Source organism: Antennarius striatus, chromosome 2 (genome assembly GCF_040054535.1).
Source record: "Antennarius striatus isolate MH-2024 chromosome 2, ASM4005453v1, whole genome shotgun sequence".
Classification (NCBI taxonomy): Eukaryota; Metazoa; Chordata; class Actinopteri; order Lophiiformes; family Antennariidae; genus Antennarius; species Antennarius striatus.
This window is the reverse complement of record NC_090777.1, coordinates 16272774-16289651: the sequence shown is the minus strand read 5'-3', so window position 1 is coordinate 16289651 and position 16878 is coordinate 16272774. Positions and strand designations below refer to the sequence as shown.

The 16878-nt window shown below is 39.6% G+C and overlaps 2 protein-coding genes across 5 annotated transcripts; one reads left to right on the top strand and one right to left on the bottom strand.

The window, feature by feature from the left end:
• Positions 1-44: 44 nt before the first annotated feature.
• taf10 (TAF10 RNA polymerase II, TATA box binding protein (TBP)-associated factor) lies at positions 45-2818 on the bottom strand. Its single transcript, XM_068305221.1, has 6 exons — positions 2690-2818; positions 2356-2524; positions 1895-2049; positions 1352-1416; positions 524-638; positions 45-344 (listed from the first exon to the last, which is right to left on the bottom strand). The coding sequence occupies exons 2-6, from the start codon at positions 2486-2488 to the stop codon at positions 255-257; spliced, it is 558 nt and encodes a 185-aa protein (XP_068161322.1). The 5' UTR covers positions 2489-2524; positions 2690-2818; the 3' UTR covers positions 45-254.
• zgc:154075 (uncharacterized protein LOC556929 homolog) lies at positions 1974-14061 on the top strand. Of its 4 annotated transcripts, none has more exons than XM_068305187.1 (14): positions 1974-2074; positions 6768-6876; positions 6980-7064; positions 7143-7216; positions 7289-7348; positions 7675-7782; positions 7973-8029; positions 8161-8291; positions 8534-8588; positions 8888-8980; positions 9086-9220; positions 9855-9956; positions 10557-10718; positions 11053-14061. In XM_068305187.1, exons 1-14 carry the CDS (start codon positions 2031-2033, stop codon positions 11170-11172), a joined length of 1335 nt encoding a protein of 444 aa, XP_068161288.1. In that variant the 5' UTR covers positions 1974-2030; the 3' UTR covers positions 11173-14061. The 4 variants fall into 4 exon arrangements, with proteins under 4 accessions (XP_068161288.1, XP_068161302.1, XP_068161310.1 ...); XM_068305201.1 differs by lacking the exon at positions 1974-2074 and adding an exon at positions 2781-2853; XM_068305209.1 differs by lacking the exon at positions 1974-2074 and adding an exon at positions 2798-2826.
• Positions 14062-16878: the final 2817 nt, after the last annotated feature.

Genomic DNA, 16878 nt, shown 5'->3' with positions numbered 1-16878 from the left:
TTGATAATGATTCACTAGCAGATGTAGCAGCAACCACACACACATGAATTTTTTTTGTTTATTTTCAAAATAAAACGTAACTTATTGTTTCGTACAATACAAACGCGGCTTCAAAAAAAAGAAGAAGCAGCGACTATAAAGATTTGTCAAAGCTATACTAAAGCACTGGGATTTGAACAAAAGGGGTCAACAGATTCTTGAGTCAGGAAAGGGATAAAACTAGCAAAAACAAAAGGCCTTAAGCAGAAACAAGTCTATGTAAAGTAATAAGGTTTCTTGACATTAATTCCATATTCTGTGAGGGCAGGAGTCAGATCCTCCATCGTCAGAGTGTATTTCTTATCCTACGAAAAAAAAAACAACAACACAGAAAATCATAAATTACAAGGAATAAATAAATATTTTGAGCTATTGACAACAACCTCTGTCAAAATCATCATGCAGTACTTTTATTTTCTCTTATTTTCTTACAGTGTTATTAAAATTTTTGCACCGAAGTATAAATGTAAAAACAAAAACTTACCTTTGTCTTACTCCGCGAGCTTCCCGTGGCAGTGCCCTTCATTTTACAGTACTGTAGTGCATCATTGGCAATGTCTGAGATAAACTTCTGGGAAGCAAGCGATATTAGACGGATTCTACAGATAAAAAGGGAAAAGGAAAATCATTGCTTTTGTTTTCACTTTGACAGCCAGCCAGTATTTGAACTTTCATGGAAAAGTCAGATAAAAAAATTAAAAAGGAAAAAGAAATCCAACCCTAAGTACACTCTCAAAATTGACAAAGGTGTTCCTGTTAAAGACAAAGTCGAAGTAAGAAGGCTGCACTCAGCTCCTGCAGACATTAGGATACTGCAGCAAAGTTCTACGGCTCCCTCTCATGGAAGGTAGAATATTAACTTTCACGCTTTCAAACTGTGTCTTTCATTCATCTTCTTGAAGAGCCCATCTGAATCCGGGTCATGGGTCACATTGGAGCCTATCCCAGCTGACTACTCAAGCCCACAGTAATAACTACGGAGAATTTACCATGATTGATTCATCTTCACAAATTGCATGCTTTTGCAGGTGGGAGGAAGCCGGAGAATTCGGAGAGAGCCCATGAAAAGACAAGGATAACATGCAAACTGAGCACAGGAAGGCCCCAGGTAGACTCGAACCAAGGACCTTTTTACTGTGAGGCAGCAGCAATAGTCACTGCAACACCATTTTAATAGTTGTATTTTCTTTCTATTTTCAAACACATCAAAGTAGAATGTAGAATGTGAAATGCTCTGAATGGGGACAAATCCAAAAACCTGAGGTTTGAGGGGTTCCCTATACGTAATCAGCTAAGTCATTATAGAACTTACATTCTTGGATCAGAGGCCTCAAAGCCAGCCCGGTTGAGGTAGTAGCCTGTAACTGCATCAGGAATCTGAGAAAAAAAATTCAAATTCAGCTTCAATTTCACTTTTAATGACACTTGAGCCTCATTCAGACCAAAGTAGGCAGGTGGGGGTAAATAAAGGGTATCACTGTCTGATAAAAAAAAAGCCTGCATTATTTCATTTTATCAAAGCATAGCAAGATATAAAGATTCAGTGAATGTCAACAGCATTCATCAACTTAAACAATTCCAGTCGCTCAGTTGAACAATTACAGTATTTACTTCAGCTGGTAAACATAAAGCAAATATACTTAACCTATTTGAATTCTTTGTATACAAGTATTTTAACTAATGACCATTAAATTTAAAAAATAATTGCCATGATATTTAAATAGTATGGATAGATCACAAGGTTGCCAGCTGTGTTCAATTTAAACAAGAGAACACATTCAATAACTTGAGTAGACTGCATTTAAAGTTCATTATTCCAGTGTGTTAATATATATCACCAGCAACCTGCACTCACTGTGGGAGTGTAGTCTTCCAGCTGCATGAGGAAATCTGCCAAAGGCGTGGTGGAGACAGCAGGCTTCACGTCTCCATTGGTGATGCCAGCAGGTACATAGACGCCGTTGGAGACTGCATCTGCTGATGGTGTCACCATGGCTACCGAGGCGGAAGCTGCAATGCAAGTGTTTTACGAAAGGTATTAAACTGCAGCTGAACACACAATGAAACGCTACAATTCTGTTTGTACCGTGTACAGCAAAGAGATTTGAGCGATGTGTGTTAGCGAGTAACCTCTGTGCAAAAATTAATTTACAGAAATAGAACATAAATGCAGAGCCATGCAATGAAGAAAACACGTTTAGCCTGCCTCTCATTCGTATTTCTGAGCAAACAAATCATCCATCTCTACTGAAGAAAACGATGGTCCCGATATTGACGGAAAAACATGGAAGATAACGTTAGCCAAAACAGCCTTACCATTATTAGTGACCGAAGGGACGCTGCTGGCGTTAGTTATTGTGTTATCATTTGCGATGCAGTTGCTCGGAGTTGTAGATGTGGTCGATGAGACTCCAGTTGTTACAGACTGGTTCACGTTGTCCATATTCATGTTGTAGCCGTTAGCTTCAGCGCTAACTTGAGCTAGCTAGCAAAGAGAAACGTCGATATCTCAAAAACCACAATTGCGTGCTACGTGGTTCTGAAAATGTTTCACAAAGAACTTGGCTGTACAAGAAAGTTGTATTTTTAAATGAAACCCTAATAATCTCCAAATCCTGCGCCAATTAGCATAAGATATATCGGTTGTTACCAGAGAGCTGAGCTCGCGCTGCAGTTAATGGCGTCATGTGACCTGAGCTCGACCCGTGATGCCTTCAGATCAGACCAAAGTAGTCGAACATCAGAGGGGCGCGTTTAAAGTTCATGTCATGATATAACCGTTTGCTGGTACGTACTGAAACATTTTACGACCAGGTAAGGGACTGTAAAATATCACATATCAAACTAAATGGCTTACATGTAGTACTAAAAGTCTATCTGTGGTTCGTTAAAAGGAAAATATTTGTCATGCTTCACGTAAAGGTTAGCCGGTCTGTTTGTCGATCTGAAGTCCCTCGACGAGGGGAGCGAATTTTTTTTTAATTTTTTTTTAATTTTATATACTGGTTTGATCCCCGAAGGGAAATTAAGAAAGCACACTCTAGCTACTGATTACAAACGCATGCATACATATTTGTGAGTACAGGCCCCTGTATCACACACACACACAAGGGGGCCTGTAGGCATGCAGGGGAGGTAGAGTGGCAGGCAGCTCCTTCTTGGTGCGCCTCAAATGAGCAATTTGTAAAGGGGACGGCACCTTGCTCAAGGGTGCCTCGGCAGTGCTCCGGAGATGAGCTGACACCTCCCACTGTTAGCTCACCTCCGGGTATTTTTGGGGGGGCGGGAGCGGGAATCGAACCGCCGATCTTAAATCATAGGACGACCCGCTCTACCGCCCGCTTTACCACTGAGCCACTGCCGCCCCCATGACGGGTTTATCCAACGCATATCGTCTAATCATGCTTACACCGCAATGCAATCACTGAGTCACCTCCTGGCTTCTGAGAAGTGATCCGGCGGTTCACTTCTCATCAGGTTTACAGATGAGAAAGTCCAATGGTTGTTAGATCGATGCGAGAGACACACATGTTGAGGGCTACATGGGACAAAATAGGTACTGTACAAGTCAAATTGTTGAGCACACTTAATGAGCCTGCGTTCTATAGTATAGTATGATTTGTCTGTTAGAGCTGTCATTTTGTAACATTGTGAATCTTTTTTTTTTCGACTGGTTTATTCTTCAAATGATGGCTAAGACTTCTTTAGATAACTTGTCTTTTCACATTCCAACGACCCTGTTAAACCCGTCTGGCTCTTCAACGATTGTTGGTGGGGGTGTCAAAGGGGGGTCTTTGAGATGTGAGTTACACCTTTGTATGCTAATGAGGGTCATTAGTATGAGACACATCACCTGGGTCAATCTGCTGTGACAATCTTTTTGGGAGTTTCGAAAGGACATGATTATAAATGGGAGAAAGGTGATGTCGTAGACCACCCCCTCTATTCAGAGATGGCTTCTCCACTTTGACGTGGATGGTCTCTTTCACTCCTCTCTCAAACCATTTATCTTCCCTGTCCAAGATCTGAACATCTGTGTCCTGAAATGAGTGTCCCTCTTCCTTGAGGTGAAGGAAGACTTCTGAGTCCTGTCCTGATGTGTTGGCTCTTCTGTGTTGAGCCATGCGTCTGTGTAGTGGTTGTTTGGTTTCCCCTATGTAGACATCTGAGCTTTCCTCGCTGCATTTAACTGCATACACCAGATTGCTCTTCTGACTGTGTGGTGTGGGGTCTTTTGGGTGGACTAGTCTTTGTCGGAGGGTGTTTCCCGGCTTAAAATACACAGGGACCTTGTGTTTGTTAAAGATCCTCCTCAGCTTTTCAGACACTCCAGACACATACGGGATCACTATACCATTGCGCTTGCTCTCTTCCACCCTCACTGGGTTGTTCTCCTTTCTGGATCTTGTGTGAGCTTTCACAAAGGTCCAGTCAGGATATCCACACGTTTTTAATGCGCCTTTCAGGTGTTGGTGTTCTTTCACCTGGTCCTCGGCATTGGTTGGTAGCTTATCAGCCCTGTCTTGCAGGGTCCTGATGACGCCCAGCTTGTGCTCCAGTGGTTGGTGATAGTCAAAAAGCAGGTATTGGTCCGTGTGTGTTGGTTTCCTATATACACCAACGTACAGACTTCTGTCATCTTTTATGCTGACCTCGCAATCCAAAAAGGGCAAACTGTTGTCCTTTACATCCTCTCTGGTGAACTTGATGTTGCTGTCCACCGAGTTGATGTGTTCGGTCAAAGTTTGCACCTCGTGGATTTTTACCTTTACCCATGTGTCGTCCACATACCGGAACCAGTGGCTTGGTGGTATTCCGTTGAACGAGGTTAGGGCCTTGTGTTCTACCTCTTCCATGTACAAATTGGCCACGATAGGAGATGCCCATGGCACATCCGTGTTTCTGCCTATAGAAGTTCTCTCTGTACTGGAAGTAGGTTGTGTTGAGGCAGAGGTCCAAAAATCATTTAGATAACTAGTTATTTAGATAACTATAAATACTACGTGGATTATAGTACGATATCCCTTTCATGTATTGACGATTTAGCGCAGGGGTCACCAAATGGTGACCGTGGTCTGGATCCGGACCGCGTGATGGTTCTGTCCGGACCCGTGACCACTCCATGATAAATTCACGAGTAGATTTTCTTGTCGCATTTTTGCTGACGGTCGTGGCTACAGACGGCGGGCGCTGCTCCTCCAGTTCATACGGTAATAGTTCCACTCAGTTCAGCCAATCAGATCGTTTGTTTACCTGCTGTGTCATCGCACCTGGAAATGAGACAGCCTCCTGCCACTATGAGTTCACCTCTACCGGAGCACAGATGAAGGGAGACAGTGAGGACAGCATAGCACCAAACGAAGGGAGGTTAATTAGGACAACCAATGGTTAACAATAAGTGGACGAAATTTATGTTTATTCCTCCTCAGGAAGTTCAAAACCATTTTACCTCACATAGTCTGAACACGTAGCACTAATTAATTAATTAATAACGTGAAGTGCCAATACGAAACAAAGCACAGAGCTTTTGCGCAGAATTATCTCCTGAAGTCTGAGCTGAGGGCAAAATGACCTAGAAAAATGCAAACGGATGTTCACTAAAGGCATGGTGTAGTTTGGGGCAACATAAATATCTTTTAGTGATGGGACAGTTGTGAATAAGTGCTTAAAAGCTGTTGTTGAGACATTGTTTGAGGGAAAACAGAAAGATGAGGTGTGTGGAAAAACTCCCAATGTCAGCTTTAATAGCAACCAGAAAATCCGAAATATTAGAAGCTTGATGCAGCTATTCAAAGGCCTAGAGGAAGACCAAGGAGAGGCCTAGAGGAAGACCAAAGAGGAGGTTTATGGATGTAATGAGGGAGGACATGAAGGTAGTTGGTGTGAGAGAGGAGGATGCAGAAGACAGGGTTAGATGGAGGCAAGTGATTTGCTGTGGCGACCCCTGAAGGGAAAAGCCGAAAGGAAATGAAGAAGAAGAAGATGCAGCTATTCAAAGAGCATTATGCATATCTTTTGCCATTAGTGAGTTGTAGCTTTTGGTGTGTCAGGTTTCTTCACAAAGATAAGGAGCTCTTTGCTGAGTGTAATACCACTATGAAACACACACAAGAGGAGAGGACATACATGCAGCAATAAAAGATGCTGACAAAGTCCAGTGGTCTCTTTCACCACACATGACAGAGACCACCACAAGGTGACCATCACCACAAGGTGTGCACAAGGTTACTTGTGCACAAGTAAAATACTGGCAGGCCACATGCCCCTTTCTCTCATGAAGAAAGTTCTGTTTGCATTTTTCCCCTGAAAGAGCCAGTTTTTATTCATGCTTTCTGAACATGTTAATGTTTTTTCACTTGAAGTGTAGGCCTTCAGTTCTTTAGGCTGGGATGTCTTTAATTTACGAGAAAAAGAATTATTCTAATCTTTTTGTACTTTGTTTTTAATTCTGAGGTGTCAATCTAACAATAAGGCTTGAAATTTATTTGCCTGGGTCTATTTTTATTTATGGTGAGGTAAAAGAGCTAGCTGTGCACTCACTGAAACATATACTGCATTGAAAATTTATAATAAACAATAATGTGGACATAGGGATCGGCTATAAGACACAAACTGGACTTGGGTTTGGACCTTTTACGAAGAGGAAATTTTTATAACCGGACCGCCGTGACTTTTAATTGAATACTCCTGCCGCATCAGCTTTGAGTCAGGTGTGATTTGTTCCGCAGTTCTCGAGATTCCGGAATGACTCGACTCGTCCGCGTCCTGGTGGTGGGAGCTGGCTGCAGAGGCCAAATCTACTCCCGGTTTGCATACATTCATCCTGAACGTATGGAGGTGAGGATGGTTGTGCTTCAAGATGCTGCCACTGACAGTGTTCAACAAGCCCATGCATTGAGTTGTTCACTTCATTTTCTGAATACTCAACTCACAATTTCAGGTTGTTGGAGTAGCTGATCCAAGGAAATTTGCACGCACAGAACTTCAACGGCAACACAACATTTTAGACGAAAACGTATTCGAAGGTGAGAATTTAAATTTCAAAAATGCAATGAAGTATTTTTGATTGCGTCATGCTAGATAGAATGTATGTTTCCAACCAGACTGGCACAAAATGGTTGAAAGAGAGAAGTTTGCAGATGCAGTTTTGATCTGTACTCCCGACCGCCTTCATAAGGTAAATATGTTATGATGTTCTCATTTGTTAATTTGTTAAACTATATTTTATTTAAGACTTTGTTTTCTCCAGGAACCTACTGTGGCTTTTGCAATGAAAGGCTATCATATTCTGCTGGAGAAACCAATGGCAGTGAGTGAACAAATAAACATTATCCATAACATTAACATAACCTCATCCTTCATGTCCTACAGGTTCATGTTTTCAAAGATGTTGTATTTCTCTAGGTAAATTCTCCTTAAAATTACCAGTCAAAAATAAGCCATGCCGTATTTTGTCATTACATTTCAATATGCTTTGTCATACAGAAAATACATGTTTTTTCAAACACATGACATATTTTGAAAAAAAAAACTATTCTTATCAGTTGCGGTAACAAAATCTGTCTTCACTCTCTCTTCCTTAATATTTTTATAACACATTTTTTCTTCCACATTAATTTTTTCATGAATCTTTAGACCACTGCTGAAGACTGCAAGATAATTATGGAGGTTTGCAATCGGAGTGGTGTCATGCTATCTGTGGGTCATGTTCTCCGCTATGATCCCACCATTAACCAAATAAAGGTGAACTTTTTCTGTTTATGAAAAAATTTGACATTTGTCTTAGGGTTTGAGAATTTAAGGATATCAGTTCTGGTTCCCAAACAGAAAATTTATTTTGATAAAATATTAAGACATAAAGATGGACAAGAAGTGAAAAAAATCACATCGCATTTTCCTTGCTGCTATAAATGAAATGTGATCATCTGTCTAGGAGCTGATAGACATTGGAGTCATTGGTGATCTGATCCACATTCAGCACCTTGAGCCGGTATGAATACAGCAATAGAGCTTTAATATAGTAAATAGTAAAAGCAAAATGTAATGTATAGTAATAAAATCCTCATAGATCCCATAAAATTCAGTCTTTCTTTAAAAAAAATCATTATTCTCTTGTCCCAGGTTGGCGCTTATCACTTTGCTCACTCATATGTTCGGGGGAACTGGAGGAACGAGTCTGAGAGCTCTTTCTCTCTTCTGGCCAAATCATGTCATGACATTGACTTGATCCATCACTGGGCTGGACCACGCAGGTAAACCAGCAGAAAGCTGTCAGTGTCTCGAAGTAAACCACCACCACAAATGAGTTTGTTGGTAAATAAGGTCAATATTAAAATGGATATCTCTGGGTTAATAGTGCAATATTGACTGCATCAAGTTATCGGGTGCCTTTTTCTCAATGATGCTCAATAATTTCTTTATCTTGTGGTGTCAAACCAGTTTTTTTCTTTTTTACGAAAGATGAATCATTCACAACATGGTTTATTATTGACAGGTGGGTAAAGATTTCATCATTTGGATCACTCAGCCACTTCCGGAAAGAAAGTAAGGTGTGTTACCAATGCAAATAAATAAGTAAATAAAAATGATATTTACTCAGTTATGAGCCCTGTAGCAACAATACTTTTTGTAGCTACATAAATGTAATATACTGTAAACCAATGTGAAAATTGCTCATGAAATGATGGATAAATAACCCATTTTAACATTTGTTGGTGGTGTTTTTAATCAGTGCTGCCAATATTCCCTCGCCATATGGTCTCTAGCAATAGAAGAAAAGCCAAAGTGCTTATCATGTTGTTTTGTCTTTTTTTTTAATGCTTAAAGATGTTTGAATGCATTTTTTCAGCCAGCAGGGGCTGCAGATCGCTGCTTGGATTGCTCCGTAGAGAAAGATTGCCCTTACTCAGCATGCAAAATCTACCTAGACAGTGTGAAAGAGGTACTTTTACCACATTATTACATTTTAATTACAGATGATCATCTACAAGCATAATACTTAAATTTCTGTACATTATTACTGTCAATGTGTCTGTGCTTATGTTAGGGAAACACTGGCTTCCCCGTGTCGATCATATGTCAGAACTCTTACCCAGACATCGAGTCAGTAACTGAGGTGCTGCGGACTGGACCATACGGACGTTGTGTTTACGAGTGTGACAATGACGTCTGCAGTAACCAGGTTAGACATCATTGGTCTGCTAACAAACCCAAGATTGGCAGACATCACAGGCCCAATCCATTATGTTTTCTACAGGGATACTCTAGTATGCATAGTCCTATTGAACATAAGGCCAAATAATTTCAGCTGCGTACATATTCAATCCAGATTCATATACTGCAATGGAAAACAAAGTCATCCATTATAAATGTAAGAGTTCCTCCCAAAACTCCCTAAAATAGGATTATTGGGTGATTTTCAAAGAAAGCTAGGATAATCTTTTAATATATCTCCTCAGATGTAGCTAAATACTGTGTGACAATATGCTTTGCTTTAACCAACTGGCTGTACTGTCGGTACTTGTTTTAACAACATGATACGTTTTTTATGTCCTCCCTTCTTAGTTGGATTAGCTCAATCATGGATGTAGTGTTTTTGCAAGTGTTTTTGTATGTTTGTCAGTCTGTTGTCAGTGGATTTTGATTATGGTATTTTGGAGAGGGTATGGTGAATGGAGCTACAGTATATTCATTCTGGTTCTCAGAATGAATATACTGTATTCATAATGCAGTGAACAGACTACACCTACATCCATTCATAAAAATTAAATCTATAGTTTCCATTCAAGTCATCGTATTCTGTACCATTTGTAAAGGTTGTTAATTTGGAGTTTGAAGGAGGCGTGACTGCAGCCTTTACCATGATAGCATTCACTGAGAAGATCTGTCAACGAAATACAACCATCTATGGCAGCAAGGTAGGAAAAGAAGTAGTAAGATGTAAAGTACTTTAATGAAAATGTGCCTCATTTAAAGACCCACAACAAAAAGAGAAAATCTACTCAACCTTTGGTGTGTTTGTAGATGTAAGGGGGGGATATTTAAATATGTTTAAGATGGTATTTCAAAATCACAGGTTTGATTGTTGTGTCAAACAAACACCCAGTTTTTAGGGATGTCTTTCCTCAAATGTGGGAATATAAATGTATGTTTTGGTGTTCAGAGCCCTCCCTTGTGTAATTAAGTGGCTTTTTAAAAAAAGAAAAAATTTATATACTAATTTTTGTTCCATGAAACACGGCACTAGGCCAGAGATGCAGAGAATATGGGGCGTACCACTGTGAGCCACACATTGTGCTGCAGTGCTGATGGTATACTGTTGGATAGTTTGAATAGAAGGAGTATATTTTTGCACAACATCATTTGTATGCATATATGATGACAGTTAACAGTAAAGCGGTACAAAAATTAAGAAAAATAGATGTATCACCTGAAACTTCTGTACAATCATGTAACCACAGAGACTTTACTTTTCTATGTTGGAAGGAGCAACCACATTGTGACCCATATTTTCACAGGGGGAGCTGTCATACGATGGCCATGAGATACGTGTGTTTGATTTCCTGACCAAGGGATCCACAAGGTACACACCATCCAAGGACTCCCCCATCCACTTTGGAATGAGTGGGCATGGTGGAGCAGACTACCACCTCATGGATGCCTTTATTTCTGCTGTGGCAGTGAGTGTTTAGAAATGCCATAAACATTGTAGCTTGTTTCAGCCAAGCATTTATATTTCATGTTGATATACTCCAGAATCAGTTCATTTGTTTGTTTATATAAATAGCTTCATTATGATCATTGATGTTATGTTGAAAATTGATCTAGGAAAATAGTGGGCACATTAACAACTGAGGAGAAATTAAGCTCAATCACCTTTTGACAGTAGGGTTTGACTGCAGATGGCTGACCTCTCTCTCTCTCCCTCTCTCTGTCTCTCTCTGTCTCTCTTTGTCTGTCTCTCTCCCTGTGTATGTTTGGGTTTTGGTTTTGTTTTTGTTTTTGTGACAACAGAACAATGATCCATCCCTGATCCGTTCCGGTCTTGAGGAGACACTAATGAGCCATTTGCTGGTGTTTGAAGCTGAGCGTTCACGACTGGAGAGCAGGGTGGTGTACTGTGGTGACACCTGAAAAACGTTTATAAAAATAATCCCACCTTATTGAGATAAAGTGAGATTATTACCTTATATCCAGGAATCATTCTATACCAGTAGAATGATTCCTGGAATTTTAATAACACCTTAAAAAGACAAATCATTGAATGTTAGTTTTGGTAGTTAGTGGTCTCAGTCTACTGACTGATGATGATGTGATTGTCAGTGTGCACATGATTTGTGAGTAAGAGCTACGAATGAATGAATATACAGTATGTATTCCATTCATAAATGTATTTATTAAGAACATAAATAAGAATCTACTTTCAGTGCTGTTAAAATGTAATGGACCCACTCCAGATATCCTCTGTTTTTATATCTCTTTTATAATACTGTATGTCGGATTTCCAAGCTGAGTTTTAGTGTGAAGCAAAGTTTTGAATGGTGATTTTACAAGGGAGTAGATGGTCGGGGCTTACTGAGATATTTCCTTTTTATAAATGGTTGGAAAAATATAGTAGCGTAAAGGTCCACGCATGAAATTACATTTTGTGAAGTTTTTACTGTTGTAAAAGTTAAAAAGTATGATGACTTCTAAAGATGGCTACACTCCAGAAAGAGAAGCTTCACCATGTGTTTACAACCCGCAAAAAGGTGATGTATTGTTTTTGTCAGTGTTTGTGTGTATGTCCGTCCGTCCACCGAATATCTTCACAACCATTGCAGATAGAAAGATGAAAGAAAAAGCACATTACTCGGGAGGCAAAGGGGTGAAAATTAGATCACAACCTTGACCATGAAAACTAGGTCAAGGTCAAATTTTCACTTCTATACCTTTTTAGGTACACATCTCTGGAACCTGATGAGATATAATCACAAAACAAAAAGCAACATTTTCAGGAAGCTAGAGGCGCAAAAATGCTTAGGTCACGGTAAAATTTTGAATTCAGGGTTGTCGTGGGATGTTGCAGTCTCTGACTGCCTTGTAATTTTTTGGGGGTTTTTATACTGTATTTTTAGAAGTACAGTATATAATTTTTATATAAATGAACAATTCATTATTGTAGCCTAAAATTTAATGTCATGTAGGTGCAGTTTGTTCACTGTATTCTAATCAGCACTATTGATAATTAAAAGAATGTTTCTGTAACACAACCACTAAAACAAATGAAATATACATGTAACACCTTTCCATTCTAACACAAGTACAAGCCCTTTACAACTCCAGCCAACATTTACTCTGTCACACACAGGCTGTCATGCAAAGTGAGATGCCCCCAGCTCATCAGGAGCAATAAACATTCACACACTGATGTTATCTGCAGGGATAGGGCATCAAACCTTCTTGTAAGTGAAATGTTTTTCTCCTTAGTATCAGCTCCTCCAGCAAAACTATGACACTAGTACTGGCAATGTGAATGATAAAAAGTGATAAATAAAAGTCATGAATAATGTCAAAGTACTGTCACAATTAAACAAGGATAGTGGTTTACCCTAACTGCATTCTGTCACTGGGGGAGAACAAAGAAGAACTAATCTGGGGACACAGATTCCTACCAACTGAAAAAGTTAAACTCCTGTTACTCTGAATAGATGATAACCTCAGTCAACGAGAATAAAGGCAACTTAAGTTGCGATGTGCCTTAAAAATCCAGTAGCACATTTAGGGCCCCTATAAAGTGTTACATTTCAGCAAGTTCTGTCAACTGGTTTCTGAGGAGTTTTAAGTTAAACAATACCCTTAGACAAAGCTGCTATAATGTTTATTACTGATAAACATAATGCCTCCAAAAGACACTTTATATAATTCAGTAGTGGTTATCAGGCCACGTCTTGATGTCTGTGTAATGAGCATGCTGCAGCGTCTTTGTTTCATTTTCAGATTATTACGTCACATATTTTAAAAGATGCGTTGCTGTTTACAGTTGGCCTATCCCAGTGGACATTGGTCACAAATCCATTACATGTTTTTGGTGATGGGAGGACCCATGTTACCCACTGTGTCACTGTGGGATCACCCATGGTAAATAGGTCCTTGGTGACAGGCCAGATAATGGTGGTACCTCCTTCAAGGCCTTCACCCATGTGGCCAGGCCCTGCTAATAAACTGCATTAAATAAAATATATAAATAAACGATACTAACTGAAAGCACTTGAAATGGTGAAATATAGTTCAAACACACATCTGGAATTTAGATGTGGTCTCCCATTCAGAGAATGGAGGGTAGGTTTGAAGTGATGCAGATCACATCTGTAGGTGTCTTTCCAAAAATAAGTTTTGCTGATGCAATCATTGCTTTTTCTTTTATGGGGATAGAATTCAAAGAGCTAAGTAAAGCTAAACAGAGAATTACTGTAAACACAGTCTTCTAAACACTGAATGAATCACTTTATAGTAAACTGAACGTAAGACAGCTCTACAGTTTCATCAGAAGATCACATTTCATCTTGGGCGGATGTGTCAGTAATAAATAAGCCTCTGATCATTGTAATGTCAAGTATGACACACCATTTGTTGACCTTGCGACACATCCAGGATGAGTAATTCTGGAGTATGTCCTAGAGTCCATATTCTCAGCTAGATCACATTGTAATTTGGAATTGCATTGACATAATTTTTAAGACTTATATGAGCAAATGGGTGTGTAGTAATGATGAAATGATTGAATCTAAGAAAAACTTTGAGGGAGTGCCAGTATACGATTACAGCACAAGTGTGAAAAGGCACTCTTTCAGACTTTATTTTCCTTTTGATATGACCTTGGTAATAATGTTCCTAGCAATTTCAAACCAAAACCGTCAAGAAAATACCTTCTCATTCAATAAAACCATAATGTTTTTGGACCTTTTAGTGTAATAGAGATCACTGGGGAGTTCCTTGATCCTGTCTTTGACAATGATCTGTCTTCTAATAAAGGCAATAATCACAAACACACACAAATAAATTGGTGATGTGCTCCTGGAGAAACGTTTGCCAACTGAGTCAGCAGATGTATTTTTGAATGACTCAACCAATCCACCACGGAGCCCTTTCGTTTCTTCCAGCCCTCCCTCCCTCAAACACACTATATTTATTTGAAGCCTTACCTCACCACAGCATCTCTTCCCCCAGCTTTAACGGCCTGGAAATGGCCAGTAGCATTAAACAACTGTTTTCTAAAGGGTAGTTCAGATCAGAGATAGATGTCATAAGTTTATTGTGTCAAATTTGATCAGTTGCTTCTTTCATTCCACCGTTCAAACATTCAGGAAGTGAAAGAAGAAAGCAAGGAACAGACGAGCAAACTGTGAAACACAGGGCAGTCTGACTGTCAGTGACTCAACAGGAAATGATGGAGCAGGAGTACGTGAGGTGAGAGAAGGGATGGGAGGAGGGTGGGAGTGAGAGGAGAGGAAAAAGTTCAGGAAAAAAGGAGGACTGGCTTTGTCATACCTCGGGGCTCTGAGCTGCGTTGTTGAAGAAGACAAAGACAAACCATGCCATCATTTTTACAGGAAATCTGTACTGCATAAATGCAAATGGCCTATTCACCCCCACCCCCTGTTTTGTTCTGCACAATAAAGTCACGACGTGTACACAGGCATATGGTAAATAATCAGCCATCCAGCAAAAACGTTACCAAATTTGACTACTTTCCGTTGACCTTGGGAAGGGTGGTCATGTTTGTCAAAAAGACTTTGACCTCCGTGTGGACATTGCAAAGGCAAGCAAATATTGACAGTGTCTTCCAGCCATGGTTGCCCAAAATTGAGAAATACTCAGTATGTACACTATTCTACCAAGAAATATTTTGTAAGTGCCATCAAATAATACATTTCATTTTGGCAGCTGCAATGAAAGCAAAGATTTGCAAGTAAGGATCAAACACTTTTTAAAAAAAAGTCAAACATGTTGTCCACATTAAGAGTTCATAGATTGAACTGCCAACTGTATTTCATTGTCATCTATACAGTATTTTCCACACTGTGAGGCACACCTAAAAGCCTATAATGTTCTCATAAACCTACAGTGTGCCTTATAATCCGAAAATATTAGTGGAAAATACTGTACTATTTTTTTGGTAATCATCTCTTCTACAGCTGCTTATCCGTGTTGTGGGTCACGGGTTTGGTGGAGACTTTCTAAGTTAGCTATGGATGAAAGGTGGGGTAGACCCTGGATGAGTCGCCAGTTCATTGCAGGACAACACAAAAAGCAAGCGCACATACTCAATGCTCATACCTACATACAATTTGGAGTGAGCAGTTCACCTAGGCTATATATTTTTGGAGGAAGGTGGTGGAGAAGAACCCACCCAGAGAGAACCCACACAGAAGAGATGAACAGGATACAAGAGAACATACGAAGAACAAACTCTTCCCATAGTGATGCCTGAAATCACGGTTAAGGAAGAAGCCTTCAGTGCAGCATTCTGGCCACAAAAACCCCCCTTTTATGTTCTGGTCTGTGACATTCATTGAGACTGCCCCCATGAAGTCAGATGTCACAGGTTTTAAATCACCCTAATCCTTACTACTTCCTCAATCATTTCTTTCCTCGCTGACTCTCTTGTATTTCTTTGTTGACATTTGGAGAAAAGTGTTTTGCTTTCCTGTCATAATCAATGAGGGCTTTTTTTGCAGCTACTGTTAATTGTCAAAATACTGACTTAATTCTATTGTGCAATATAAAAATGCAAATGAATTAGGCATCATAATAGATTTAACAGAAATTATTTTCTATTGGGTGTTCCTGAGCTGCCCTAAAATCATATTTAATCACCAACATCATTCTTCAGTACGTCCTCAGTTTTTCCCCAGTCCCTGTTCTTTGATAACTGAGCTGTCTTCTCACAGGATGAGGTCAAAGGGCATGGTGCAAAGCCCACTCAGACATCTGAGAAGCCTGATTCCTTCCTGACGCCTCCATGTTGTCAGACCCAGTCTCCAATCCAGTAAATTATGAAGATCAAACAGAGGTTGTGTTTTTCAGATCACATATAACTTTGCAGATGACAATGTCTAATGAGTGTTCCCGATTCCAAATGTAAACCTAACTTTGGTGAAACTCGTATCATGTATTTATCAAATAAATTCATAAAATATTTAACATCACCTCTGTTTAGCACTCCATTTACAAAAAAAAGTCAAACATGACCATCATGTAAAGCTCAGGAAGTGGAAGTGGCAACATAAATCTGAAAATTTCAAAAGAACTCTGGATGACAATGCCCCTTGTACCGACTCTGGCGCATTCTACAGATTTACTCATCAGCTCAAAACTCTTGACTTAAGGCATAGGAATTTTAACATCTTACACATGTTGTACCTGTAAGTGAGGAGTACCAATGTCCAAAGACTTTTTTTTTTGTTATAAATTTTAGAATTAGTCCACGAGAACTGCAGGGCTAACAGTACTTTAATGTGAAATGAGTGTGAAATGTGGAATGTGAAACTCAAACATAGGACTGGTCGACCATGACTTTAAAAACAGCCAGCTTGTCTGTCTGCAGTCTGTAATAGAACCTTAACTACTATTACATGTTTGTACACAGCTGGTTCCTCTATAAGAGAATTCCCTATGTCACCATGTCAGCACATCAACCTACTCAAATGTATTTACCATAGAACACGTATGTTAACACCTACTTACTACATTTCCTGGTCCATCTTGAGACATTACTGAAGGACTGGAGGACAGACATTTATCTTCTTCTGTATTCTCATTTTACTGTGGCTACCTGCTCTTCACGGATGTGTTCTA